General features: G+C 38.9%; 1 protein-coding gene across 2 annotated transcripts in view; it reads right to left on the bottom strand.

Moving 5' to 3' along the window:
• PCSK5 (proprotein convertase subtilisin/kexin type 5) overlaps positions 1–14,548 on the bottom strand; it is a gene marked incomplete at its 5' end in the record, with an annotated part of 316,630 nt that overhangs the window by 11,980 nt on the left and 290,102 nt on the right. For both annotated transcript variants that reach the window (XM_082655960.1, XM_082655961.1), the window contains 2 exons: positions 10,498–10,691; positions 12,259–12,361. In XM_082655960.1, the coding sequence (XP_082512086.1) occupies positions 10,498–10,691; positions 12,259–12,361 (297 nt within the window). The remainder of the gene's footprint in view (positions 1–10,497; positions 10,692–12,258; positions 12,362–14,548) is intronic.

Genomic DNA, 14,548 nt, shown 5'->3' on the forward strand with positions numbered 1-14,548 from the left:
ATAGAAGGAGAGAGATGCACAGACCACTTGTATCAGCAAAGTAATTGTTTAAATAGCCTTCTTTAATTATCTACCTTCCAGGCTCTGGCGAAAGAACTGGTTCTCTCAGTTATCTTTATCCTATCATATACCATCTAGAACCAAATTCCTCTTCCAAGGCTCAGCCTTCTTGGAAGAATTTTGAATTTTTTCTTCAGGGAATACTACTTATTTCTGATTCCTTTTCTAAAAATTTTTATTGAAGTATAGTTGATTTACAATGTGTTAATTACTGCTGTACAGCAAAGTGATTCAGTTATACATATATACACATTCTTTTTTATATATTCTTTTCCAATACACATTCTTTTTTATATATTCTTTTCCATTATGGTTTATCATAGGATATTGAATATAGTTCCCTGTGCTATACAGTAGGACCTTGTTGTTTATCCATTCTATATAGAAAAGCTTACATCTGCTAACCCCACCCTCCCACTCCATCCCTCCCCCTTGGCAAGCACCAGTCTGTTCTCTATGTTTCCGATTTCTGTTTCTGTTTCATAGATAGGTTCAGGTTCATTTGTGTCTTATTTTAGATTCCACATATACGTGATACATATGGTATTTGTCTTTCTCTTTCTGACTTATTTCACTTAGCATGATATTCTCTACTTGCATCCATGTTGCTGCAAATGGCATTATTCTTTTTTATGGCTCTGAGTAGTATTCTGGTGTGTGTGTGTGTGTGTGTGTGTGTGTGTGTGTGTGTGTACACACACACATCTTCTTGATCCGTTCATCTATCTATGGACATTATGTCTTGGCTATTGTGAATAGGGCTGCTATGAACATAGGGGTGCGTGTATCTTTTTGAATTATAGTTTTGTCTGGATATGTGCACAGGAATGAGACTGCTGGATCATATGGTTGTTCTATTTTCAGTTTCGTGAGGAACCACCACACTGTCTTCCACAGTGGCTGCACCAACTTATATTCCCATTAACAGTGTAGGAGGGTTCCCTTTTCTCCACACCCTCTCCAGCATTTGTTATTTGTAGACTTTTTAATGATGGCCATTCTGATTGATGTGAGGTGGTACCTCATTGTAGTTTTGATTTGCATTTCTCTAGTAACTAGCAATGGTTGAGCATCTTTTCATTTGCCTATTGGCCATCTGTATGTCTTCCTTGGAGAAATGTCTATTTAGGTCTTCTGCACATTTTTCGATTGGGTTATCTGTTTTTCTCATTGTTGAGTTATATGAGCTGTTCTTATATTTTGGAAATTAAGCCCTTGTCTGTTGTATGATTTGCAAATATTTTTTCTCATTCCATACGTCGTCTTTTCATTTTGTTTATGGTTTCCTTTGCTGTGCAAAAGGTTGTAAGTTTGATAGGTCTCATTTGTTTATTTTTGTTTTTATTTCTACTGCCTTGAGAGACCAAAGAAAGCAGTGATATGATTTATGTTAGGGAGTGTTTTGCCTATGATCTCTTCTAGGAGTTTTATGGTGTCATGTCTTATGTTTAAGTTTTTAAGCCATTTTGAGTTTATCTTTGTGTATGGTGTGAGAGTGTGTTCTAACTTCATTGATTTACATGCAGCTGTCTAACACTCCCAACACCACTTAGTAAAGAGACCGTTTTTTTCCCATTGTATATTTGTGTCTCTGTTGTTGAAGATTAATTTACTGTAGATGTGTGGCTTTATTTCTGGGCTCTCTATTCTGTTCCATTGATCCATATGTCTGTTTTGTGCCAATACCATGCTGTTTTGATTACTGTAGCTTTGTAGTATTGTCTGAAGTCTGGGAGGGTTATGACTCCTGCTTTGTTCTTTTCTTCAGGATTGCTTTGGCAATTCTGGGTCTTTTATGGTTTCTTATGAATTTTAGGATTATTTGTTTTAGTTCTGTGGAGAAATTCATGGGTAATTTGATAGGGATCACATTAAATCTGTAGATTGCTTTGGGTAGTATGGCCATTTTAACAATACTAATTCTTCCAATCCAAGAGCATGGGATATCTTTACATTTCTTTGGATCATCTTCACTTTCCTTTATTACATGTTTTATAGTTCTCAGCATATAAATAAGTCTTTCACCTCCTTGGTCAGGTTTATTCCTAAATCTTTTATTTTCAGGGGTGCAATTTTGAAAGGTATTGGTTTTTTACATTCCCCTTCTGATATTCATTGTTGGTGTAAAGAAATGCAACTGGTTTCTGTATGTTAATCTTGTATCCTGCTACCTTGCTGAATTCGTTTATCAGTTCTAGTAGTTTTTTGTGGAGTCTTTAGGGCTTTCTATATATGTAATCATTGTCATATAACATATAGCATATAATGACAACTTTACCTCTTCCCTTCCAATTTGAATACCTTTTATTTCTTTTTCTTGTCTGATTGCTGTGGCTAGAACTTCCAATACTATGCTGAATAGAAGAGATGAGAGTGGTCATCTCTGTCCTTCTCCAGATTTTAGCGGGGAGGCTTTCAGCTTTTCACAGCTGAGTATTATCTTGGCTGTGGGTTTGTCATAAATACCTTTTATTATATTCCACCTCCCCTTAAATTTTTTATTTTATATTGGAGTATAGTTGATTAACAATGTTGTGTTAGTCTCCGGTGTACAGCAAAGTGATTCAGTTATACATATACAGGTATCTATTCTTTTTCAAATTCTTTTCCCATTTAGCTTATTACAGAATATTGAGCAGAGTTCCCTGTGCTGTACAGCAGGTCCTTGCTGGTTATCTATTTTAAATATAGCACTGTGTGCATGTCAATCCCAAACTCACACTCTATCCCTCCCCCCGCCCACCCTTCCCCCAGTAACCATAAGTTCGTTCTCTAAGTCTGTGAGTCTGTTTCTGTTCTGTAAAAAGGTTCATTTGTATCATTTTTAAAAAAAGATTCTGCATGTAAGTGATATCATATGATATTTGTCTTTTTCTGTCTGACTTACTTCACTCAGTATGACAATCTCCAGGTCCATCCATGTTGCTGAAAATGGCATTATTTCATTCTTTTTTTATGGCTGAGTAATATTCCACTGTATATATGTACCACATCTTCTTTATCCATTCATCTGTTGACGGACATTTAGGTTACTTCCATGTCTTGGCTATTGTAAATAGTGCTGCAGTGAACATTGGGGTGCATTTATCTTTTCGAAGTATGGTTTTCTCGGCATATATGCAGGAGTGGGATTGCTGGATCATATGGTAGTTCTATTTCTAGTTTCTTAAGGAACTTCCATACTATTCTCTATAGTGGCTGTACCAAGTTACATTCCTACCAACAGTGCAGGAGGGTTCCCTTTTCTCCACACCCTCGCCAGCATTGTTTGTAGACTTTTTGATGATGGTCATTCTGATGGGTGTGGAGTGATATCTCATGGTCGTTTTGATCTGCATCTTTCTAATTACTAGTGATGTTGAGCATCTTTTCATGTGCCTCTTGGCCATCTGTATGTCTTCTTTGGAGAAATGTCTATTTAGGTCTTCTGCCCATTTTTTGATTGGGTTGTTTGTTTTTTTGATATTGAGCTGCATGAACTGTAAATTTTGGAGACCATTCCCTTATGGTCACATCATTTACAGATATTTCTCCCATTCTATGGGTTGTCTTTTCAGTTTGTTTATGGTTTCCTTTGCTGCACAAAAGCTTTTAAGTTTAATTAGGTCCCATTTGTTTGTGTTTGTTTTTATTTCTGTTACTCTAGAAGATGGATCCAAAAAGATATTGCTGAGATTTATGTCAAAGAGTGTTCTGCCTTTGTTTTCCTCTAAGAGTTCTATACTGTCTGGCCTTACATTCAGGTCTTTAATCCATTTGGAGTTTATTTTCATGTACGGTGTTAGCAAGTGTTCTAATTTCATTCTTTTACATGTAGCTGTCCAGTTTTCCCAGCACCACTTATTGAAAAGCCTGTCTTTTCTCCATTGTATATTCTTGCCTCCTTTGTCAAAGATAAGGTGACCATAGGTGCATGGGTTTATCTCTGGGTTTTCTCTGGGTTTTCTATCCTGTTCCATGGGTCTATATTTCTGTTTTTGTGCCAGTACCATACTGTCTTGATTACTGTAGACTTGCTGTATAGTCTGAAGTCAGAAATCCTGATTCCTCCTGCTCCGTTTTTCTTTCTCAAGATTGCTTTGGCTATTTGGGGTCTTTTGTGTTTCCATACAAATTGTACAATTTTCTGTTCTAGTTCTGTGAAAAATGCCATTGGTAATTTGATAGGGATTGCATTGAATCTGTAGATTGCCTTGGGTAGTGTAGTCATTTTGGCAATATTGATTCTTCCAATCCAAGAACATGCTATATCTTTCCATCTGTTTGTGTCATCTTCGATTTCTTTCATCAGTGTCTTATAGTTTTCTGAGTACAGGTCTTTTGCCTCCTTAGGTAGTTTTATTCCTAGATATTTTATTCTTTTTGATGTGATGGTAAATGGGATTGTTCCTTTAATTTATTTTTCTTATCTTTCGTTGTTAGTGTATAGAAATGCAACAGATTTCTGTGTATTAATTTTGTATCCTGCAACTTTCCCGAATTTACTGATGAGCTCTAGTAGTTTTCTGGTAGCATCTTTAGGATTTTCTAGGTATGGTATCATGTCATCTGCAAACAGTGACAGTTTTACTTCTTCTCCAATTTGGATTCCTTTTATTTTTTTCTTCTTCTATGATTGCCATGGCTAGGACTTCCAAAACTGGGTTGAATAAAAGTGGTGAGAGTGGTCATCCTTGAATTGTTCCTGATTTTAGAGGAAATGCTTTCAGCTTTTCACCATTGAATATGATGTTAGCTGTACGTTTGTCATACATGGCCTTTATTATGTTGAGGTAGGTTCCCTTTGTGCCTACTCTCTGGAGAGTTTTTATCAGAAATGGGTGTTGAATTTTGTCAAAAGCGTTTTCTGCCTATACTGAGATGATCTTGTGTTTTTTGTCTTTTATTTATGTGGTGCATCACATTCATTTGTGTATGTTGAACCATCCTTGTGAATTTGGGATGAATCCCACTTGGTCATGGTGTATGATCTTTTTTATGTGTTACTTGATTTGTTTTGCTAATATTTTGTTGAAAATTTTTGCATCTATATTAATCAAAGATATTGGCCTGTAATTTTCATTTTTGGCAGTGCCTTTGTCTTTTATTGGTATCATGGTGATGGTGACTTCATAGAATATCTCTGGGAGTGTTCCCTCCTCTTCAGTTTTTTTGGAAGAGTTTGAGAAGGATCGGTATTAAATTCTTCTTTGTATGTTTGGTGGAATTCACCTGTGAGGCCATCTGTCCTGGACTTTTGTTTGTAGGCAGTTTTTAGATTACAGATTCTATTGCACTTCTAGTGATCAGTCTGTTTAAATTATCTACTTCTTGATTCAATTTTGGTGAGCTCTGTGTTTCTAGAAAGTTGTCCATTTCTTCTAGGTTGTAGAACTTGTTGGCATATAATTGTTCATAGCATTGCCTTATGATGTTTTGTATTTTTGCAACATCAGTTGTTGTGTCTCGTTTTTCATTTCTTATTTTGTTTATTTGGGTTCTCTCTCTTTTCTTCTTCATGAGCCTGGCCAGAAGTTTGTCAGTCTTGTTTATCCTTTCAAAGAACCAGCTCTTGGTTTTATTGATTTTTTTTCTATTATTTTTTAATCTCTATTTTATTTATTTCCTCTCTGATCTTTATTATTTACTTCCTTCTGTTGACTTTAGGTTTTATTTGTTCTTCTTTTCCTGATTCTTTTAAGTGGTAGGTTAGGTTGTTTGAGATTTTTCTTGTTTTTTGAGGAAGGTCTGTGTCATTATGAATTTTAAGAACTGCTTTTGTTGTATCCCATAGATTTTGTATGGTTGTTTTTATTGTCATTTGTTTCAAGGTATTTTTAAATTTCCTCTTTGATTTCATCGTTGACCCATTAGTTTTTTGTTTTTTAATTATTTATTTTTGGCTGCGTTGGGTCCTCGTTACTGCATGTGGGTTTTCTCTAGTTGCTGCGAGTGGGGGCTACTCTTCATTGCAGTGTGTGGGCTTCTCATTGCGGTGGTTTCTCTTGTTGTGCACCCCAGGCTCTAGGTGCGCAGGCTTTAGTAGGTGTAGCACACTCAGTAGTTGTGGCTCACGGGTTCTAGAGTGCAGGCTCAGCAGTTGTGGTGCACGGGCTCAGTTGCTCTGCGGCATGTCGGATCTTCCCGGACCAGGGCTCAAACCCGTGTCCCCTGCACTAGCAGGCGGATTCTTAACCACTGCGCCACCAGGGAAGTCCTGACCCATTAGATTTTTAGTAGCATGTTGTTTAGTCTACATTTCATCATTTTTCTCTAATTTCTTTTCCTGTGGTTAATTTCATGCCATTGTGGTCAGAAAAGATGCTTGAGATAATTTCTATACTGTTAAATTTGTTGAGTCTTGTTTTGTGCCCTAGGATGTAGTCAATCCTAGAGAATGTTCTATGTGTACTTGAAAATAATGTGTATTCTGGTTTTTTTTAATGTAATGTCCTGAAAATATCAATTAAGTCTAACTGTTCTATTGTATCATTTAGGATCTCGGTTGCCTTATTCACTCTCTGTCTAGAAGATCTGTCCATTGATGTGAGTGGGATGTTAAAGTCTCCTACTATTATTGTATTCCTGTCAGTTTCTCCTTTTATGTGTGTTAGTATTTGTTTTATGTATTTGTGTACTCCTATATTAGATGCATATATGTTGACAAGTGTTCCATCCTCTACTTGTATTGGTCCTTTCATCATTATATAGTGTCCTTCTTTATCTTTCTTTATGGCCTTTGTTTTAACGTCTATTTTGACTGATATGAGTATTGTGACCCCTGTTTTCTTGTCATTTCCATTTGCATTAACTATCTTTTCCTATCTCTTCACTTTCAATTTATGTGTGTCCTTTGCCCTAAAGTGGATCTCTTGTAGGTGGCATATTGTAGGCTCTTGTTTTTTATCCAGTCTGCCACTCTGTCTTTTGATTGGAGCATTTAGTCCATTGACATTTAAGGTAATTATTGATAGATATGTATTCATTGCCATTTTAAACCTTGTTTTCCCATTGACTTTATATTTCTTTTTTGTCCTTTTCTTTTTGTTTTTCCTTTTGTGGTTTGATAATTTTCTTCTGCATTATACTTATGTTCTCTTCTTTTTGGCTTTTGTGAATCTACTGTACGTTTTTGATTTGTGCTTAGCCTGTTTTTCAAGTATGTTAACCCCTTCCTATACCTACTTGCCTTAGACTGGGAGTCATATAGGCTCAAACACATTATAGGAGGAAAAAAGTCTACATTTTTTACTCTCCTTCCCCTCATTTTATGATTTTTTTTTTTTTTTTTTTGGTGGTACGCGGGCCTCTCACTGCTGCAGCCTCTCCCGTTGCGGAGCACAGGCTCCAGACACGCAGCCCCAGCGGCCACGGCTCATGGGCCCAGCCGCTCCGTGGCACGCGGGATCCTCCCGGACCGGGGCACAAACCCGTGTCCCCTGCATCAGCAGGTGGACTCCCAACCACTGCACCACCAGGGAAGCCCTCATTTTATGATTTTGATGTCTTCTTTTACATCTTCATCCTTTTGCTGTTCATTATGGTTATCATCACTTTCACAGAAATTTTTTGATTTTTAAAAAAATCTGTGTCTGGCTTATTTAAGTGATTTACTTTCCAGTTGTGATTTTCTCTTTCCTATAGAGTTTTAGTTCTTTTCTATTTAGAGAAGACCTTTCAATATTTCTTTTGGGATCAGTTTAGTACTGCTGTATTCTTTAGTTTTTGCTTGTCTGAGAAATTCTTTCTCTCTCCTTCTTTTCTAAATGATAATCTTGCTGGGTAGAGTGTGCTAGGTTGCAGATTTTTCCCTTTCAGGACTTTGAATATATCTTGCCACTCCCTTCTGGCCTGCAATGTTTCTTTAGAGAAATCAGCTGATAGCCTTATGGGGGTTCCCTTGTAATTAACTCTTTGTTTTTCTCTTGCTGCCTTTACAATCCTCTCTTTAACTTTTGCCATTTTTATTATAATATGTCTTGGTGTAGGTCTGTTTGGGCTTATCTTGTTTCGGACCCTCTGTGCTTCCTGTACCTGGATATCTGTTTCTTTTTTTAGGTTTGGGAAGTTTTCAGCCATAATTTCTTCAATTACATTTTTGACCCCCTTTTCTCTTTCTTCCCCTTCTGGAATCCCTATTATGCATAGATTGGCATGCTGTATATTATCCCATAGGTCTCTTATATTGTTTTCATTTAGTTTTCTTCATTTGGCTTTCTGTCTGCTGTCCTGATTGGGTGATTTCCATTATTCTATCTTTCAGGTCACTTACTCATTCTTCTGCATTATTCATTCTGCTATTCATGCCTTTAGCTCAGTTTTGTCTCTGCAAATGAGTTTTCTAATTTTTCTTGGTTCCTATTTATAGTTTCTAATTCGTTTTTATAGTATTCTGCATTCCTGCTGATAGCCTTTCTTAATTCCTTCAGTATTTTCATTATCTCCTTTTTGAAATTGGTGTCTATCAATCAGACTGAAGAAGTCTGTTTCATTGTTTGTTCTTTCAGGGGAATTCTCTTGGTCTTTTAACTGGGAATGGTTCCTTCCCTACTTTATTTTACTTATATTTCTCTTACTCTGTGAGTTTAGGAGAAACAATTATCTACTGTGGTCTTGGAGGGCTATTTATATGTGGGGGCATCCCTGTGTAGCTTGTGTGGGTTTAATATATTTGGTGCGAGGGCTGTTTTTAGTAGAGATGCCTGTTGCCTCTTTCCTCAGCATGTGCTGATCATTAACCCCTTAATATGGGGTATGCAGATGTGATGGCTGGTGCCATTGCTGGGGTTCTTGGTGGTGGTGGTGGCAGCTCAGGTGCGCCCCCGGAGTACACCATGGTGGCTTAGGCAGCTCATGACCACTCCTGGGGTCCGGGAGGGTGGTGGTGGCTTGTGACCTCTCCTGGCATCTTTTCCAGGGCTCAGCCTTCCTGATTGAATTTTGAATTTTTTCTTTAAGGAATACTACTTATTTCTGATCCCTTATGTCCCCTCCCCATTCTCATTTTTCCCTTTCTTCGTCACATTGCAGCTTATGTTCCAAATTTTGGGGAAAATAAAAACTACTGGGGAACCCATCCCCATTGCTCTAAAGGGTAAGCCAAGAGCCCCATCTCCCTCATAGAGAAAAGCCTGCTTTTGAATGAAGAGTGAATTTGACTTGTTAAGTAGCAAAAGTATCCACTTCAAAATTCTTTCCTGTTTGTTTTTTTTTTTTTAAATCTCTTGTTCAAATTATCCAGAGCTCAGAAATACAGCAAAAGATACCTGCAGCCCTTGTCAGGGCCATACCAGAACACTGTCAAAAAGAGGTGTACCCAAGGATTATGGCATTCTCCAGGCAATGTACCTTTGTTCACTAATGACATTTGATTGGAGCCCACATTCTGTGAAGCCACATGCTAATTTACAGATTTCTGTTTGATAAAGTTCCAAATGATTTCTGTCCATTTGAAAAAATAACCCCCCCAAATTCTAACTGTATTGCCATGCAGGATATTATTCAGTTCTGTCTCTAACTCATTTTGCCTTTCCTGGTGGACTAAGATACCTGATAGTCTTTAAACCCACTTATCACCTTGTAGGTTTCCTCATTAATGGGTTAGGTAAGTCACTGACATATTTCCATTCTCTATTTACATGAAAGTCTCATTTTTAACCTTGTCGATATCACATAGGGGCCTGCTTCCTTTGCGTAGTGCGCAGAAAAGAGCAGGCCTGGCTGCTATCCTTATAAGGTTGGCCCATGGCTGACATCTGGGAAGTTGGATTTTATGAAGTTTCCCACCACCCTGATAAGAGTGGCTCATGGAGCCTAAACAGTTTGTACAAACAATATGGTTTGCGTTGAATACCAGCTTTCCTTCTAGGAGTCTGGAATTTTGGTATGTGCCAGGTACAGGGTGCCTTCATAACCAGACCCCAATAACAACCCCGGGTCCTGAGACTCCAGGGAGGTTCCCTGGTAGATGGAGACATTTCATACATGTTGTCACAAATTGTTGCTGGGGGAATGAAACGTATCCTGTGTCACTCCATTGGATGAAAACTCTTGAAAACTTGCACCTGGTTTCCTCCAGACTTTGTCCCATGTGCCTTTTTCCCTTTGCTGATTTTACTCTGTTATCCTTTTACTGTAATAAGTCATAATTGTGAGTTCACGAGTACAATGATATACTGAGTCTTGTGGGTCCTCCTAGCAAGTCACTGCTTCAAGGGGTCCTCGGGCTCATCCCCAGATTCAGTTAGTTATAGGCATTTTTACATAAATTATTTTTTTGCAAAATTTTTCTACAAATTCATTTTCACAAAACAATTGTAAAGTGTTCTCTTAGAAACTGCCTAGATCCTGTTTGATGTTAAGGCCCAGATTTCATGGAGGAGGACTATCCCTCCCAAGATCAATCAAGTGAAAACCTTACATTTCCTCTCTAAAAACCAAATTTTGGAATCGACTCACTGGTGTCCTGATACGATCCATCAGGGCAGTGAGTGACACAACTGTTCGTGTCCTCATTCAGGAAGTATCCATATTTACAGGACAGGCACTGGTCCCCGTGGCTCCCAAAGCAGGACTCGCAGTTGGGGGCACACTTTCTGCATCGCTTCTTGTCAGCGTGGTAGTGGCCAGAGGGGCAGCTGGAGACACAGATCCTGCGTTGTGGAATGATAAGAAAGAAGGGCAGTGTCACCAGAGATTCAGTCCTGAGTGAGTGAGGTGCTGAGCACATAGCTGTCCTCACTCTCAAAATCCTTTTTAACCATGATGGTAACACCACATCCAAAGGGCCAAATTCTGTTGGTTAAAGCCTTCTCCTATGTAGGGTGCTGACGTAGCCCTGAAGTTACATAATACCAAGTCCGCCAAGTAAGGCATGTCTTGGTCCAAACCATCTTCCAGTTCGGGTCTAGCTCTTTAAAGGGGATGATGGTTAGAAACTGAGTCTCGACAAGAAGGTTGTGCTGTTGGGTTGAAGGGAAAACATGTGCAAACCATGATTTTATGCAAAAAGGCCCTAATAAGGGGTTACTTCTATTGTTGTGTTTGTCATATGAATCCTGTGTGTATGGGTGGTGAGGGTGATGGTGGTTGTATGCTACTGTCTAAATTAATATAAATATATTTAGGGAGTTCCCTAGTGGTTAGGATTCCAGGCTTTCACTGCTGTGGCCTGGGTTCAGTCCCTGGTTGGGGAACTGAGATCCTGCAAGCTGTGCAGTGTGGCCAAAAAAAAAAAAAAAAAAAAAATTTAAATTTATGTTGTTTATGATAAAAAAATGACTACCTTGCTTGCCCATAACTGAAGGTCTGGGCTTTATGTATTCATTTAACAAGTACTTACTGAGTACCAATTAAACATCAGGCATTTGCTAAGTCTAGGAGCTAATGAGAGGGGCTGAGGTAGCCAAGGGGCTTTCCCTTTAAGGAATTTATTCTTTTTAATTAAAAAAAATTTTTTTTAGACATTTAAAAAATTTAATTTTATATTCGCTTTAAGGAATTGAAATTCCAGCATGGATGTGAGAGGACAGGACCACGCCTGGGTGGCTGGAGTATGGCTGCACTGCAAGTTGGCTCCCTGTGAGTTTCCTCCTGAAAGAGGAGGGGGAGGTGGTAGGGGTGTGAGAGACACGCCTGGAAGAGCACAGCCTCTGATGGGCAGTCACTGTTCCCTGGCCCTCCCTGTGGGTACATATCTGCTTGAGTCAGAAGCCAGGGGCTCAGAAGCACAGGGTCCAAGCAGGCCCGCCTCAGTGCCCCGAGTGGAGTAGTGAGAACGTGCAGGGACCAGCAGCTTTGCCACATGAAGGGCTTACACTTTGGGGAATTCGGGCAAGCATCCATTTGGCTTGTGTACTGGCATTTTCCTGAAGGGCAAATGCAGCTGTGGCATCAAACATCAACAGGATAGAAAGGTCTAGAGGGGAAGACCAGGCATGTGCATAGCTAGTCCCTCCCCATCATCCTTTGAAATGTGAGGAAAGGCGTTTGCAGTTTCCTAGCCTACAGGTCCATTTGATGTTCTGTAATTCAGTGTCAGTTTCACCGTTCTGAATGATGGGATGGGGTCGGGGGGGGGGCGGCGGGGGCAGCAGCGTCTCTTCTGGGCTTTGGTCCTGGTGGGAGAACATGGAACACACTGCCTGTGGTGACCCTGTGGGAGCTCCCAGGAACACCAGGGGGCGTGCTTCAGGGGGTCTGATGTGGCTTCTCTCTTACCTGGTGTTGTTTTTCAGCTTATAGTAGTAGTGCAAACAGTCATTGCAGTGGTCCGGTCCTGGCCCATCACAGCCTACCTCACTGCACTCAGGGTCACAGGGACCTGCCAAAAGAAATCAGAACAACACTTGGAAAAAATGATTTTAAAGCAGGTAAGCTTTACCTTGAATTATAAATAGGTATTTTTCTCCCTTAGGCAGTGAGAGTTTTCTTTAAGAGTTTCTAATGCAGTGAGGTGGAGTAATGTTCAATGTGGCTGTAAGCCCAGAGTGAACTCTTGACTTTTTTGGGGAAAACCTGAATTACCTAAGTATCAAGCATGTAAATCCTAGTCAGGGCCTGGTCTTCAAAGCACACATATGGTTGCCTTGTGGGAGAAGACAATAATTCAGAACTCAAAAGAACAATGCCATTGCAGCAACTAGAAGAAAACTGATTGCAATTAAATATGCATAATGATAAAAATGTCGGATAGAAAAATGAGAATTTAAGCTGTTGACAGAAAGGAAAAACGGGTTGTTATTCAATGCCCTGACCAGATTGTCTCTCTCATCCAAGGTCGTTAAAGCCACTGAGTACCTCTGAGATGCTGGAGCCAGCAAGAAACGTCATTATGGCATCTGGCACAATTTTATCCGCATCTCATTTTGGATTACAAAGCAGGTACTTCAGGTACAGATAATAGATTTAAAATTGCATCCTACCCATAGGCCAATGGGCGGCTCAACAAAAGAAAACTACACACACATTTTAAAGATGCAAGCAAGCTTAAAGAATTCCAAACCTGGGATGAAGGTTCCTAATCTCTCTCTTGCTGTGTATTCTTTGCACAGGCAGGAAAAAAAAAAATGCCAGAAAGATGGAGCTACTTTGTGATTGATGAAAAGTTTTCTAATGACATGGGCTAGTTATAGATATTTTGCTTGTTTGACTAACTCCCTTTTTTCTTGTTTTCCATATTTTGAGAGATTTGGTCTCATATAATCTTGAAGCTCTTTCCCATTGAAAACTCATATGATTTTAACTAGCAATAAACATGGTGCATGAAATGCACAAAAAGTAAGTCAAGGGTACTAGAAATGTCTTGAGCCAAATGTCTTAAGCCATACTTATTTTTAATAAAAAGGACTTACTTTTGTTGAAACTTGGTCTCCTTTAGTCATTGTAGGACTATGTTCTACAGTTACTGAATTGAAACGTAAAATGGTAGAAGTGGGGAGGAATGACTTAGAGAAAAATCTAGTAGTCAAACACCGTCATTTGACAGATAAAAACGATTTTCCAAGAGTTACAGTGGCTTGTCCAGTATCATATGGCTAGGAGAGCTGGGATCAACAGAGGTCCTGCTTCTCATTCTTAGTCCAGGTCTCCTACTTACGGGTAGTAAATCATGACCTTTGGATCTGAATGGAAATGAGTTATTTCAAAATGCTGCAGACTTGAAGTATATTTCTGATTAATCATGAGTCATTTGACAGCACTGTTTATCTCTATTATTTTCCCAAAAGCCTTAAAACTGATCTTTAAATTCCACAGCTAGTGCAACTTGGAACATTTTAGCTGACTGCTATGGTACATGAGGAGAGAGTGTCTCTGCTGTGTAAGAGTTGAAGTGCACCCGGCTGTGGGTCCCACAGTCCCTGGAATTCAATGAAACAGTACAGAGATCTGGTTATGATAATGCCATCTGTGCTTCTAGAGAGGCTGACTTCTTAATGAAGGTGAAAATCACAGCTCCAAAGAAAAGGAATCATGGGTGGCCCTAAATTTTCACTGGATGATTTCTACAATTAAAACCACCCAAACCACTTATTCTTGATATGTGCCAAAGAGCTGTGTATGGCAAGTTCACATGCTGTGCTGTTTCTTTCATAATCTTAAACTGTCCCAGATGCAATTTAGCATTTTAGGTTTCTGGGTAATAATGAAATAATTGTCTTTGTTCTCTCAGAAGCACCAATGTGGACATTTTGGAGATGTAGTGAGAAAAACCACAAAGATATATAACTGTTCAGAATTTTAACATTACCAAAATTTGAATTGGAAACATACCATAAGGCACATAGTAATATATTACTATTATACTCCATTTATGTTTTTAGATATACTTTCTCCTATCAGAGAAGACAAAATGGTTTGCTGGTTATAACATCAGTAGTAATGTTATAAGCTCAAAGCAAAATAAGACAAAAACTGAACACAATCTAGTTCTGGTTAGCTCAATTGGTCTGAATTCTCCAAACTTATTATTGACACAGGGATACCACCTATTTAGAATAAAAGGAACCAA

The sequence above is a fragment of the Grampus griseus genome (assembly GCF_964374135.1).
Source record: "Grampus griseus genome assembly, chromosome: 6".
Classification (NCBI taxonomy): Eukaryota; Metazoa; Chordata; class Mammalia; order Artiodactyla; family Delphinidae; genus Grampus; species Grampus griseus.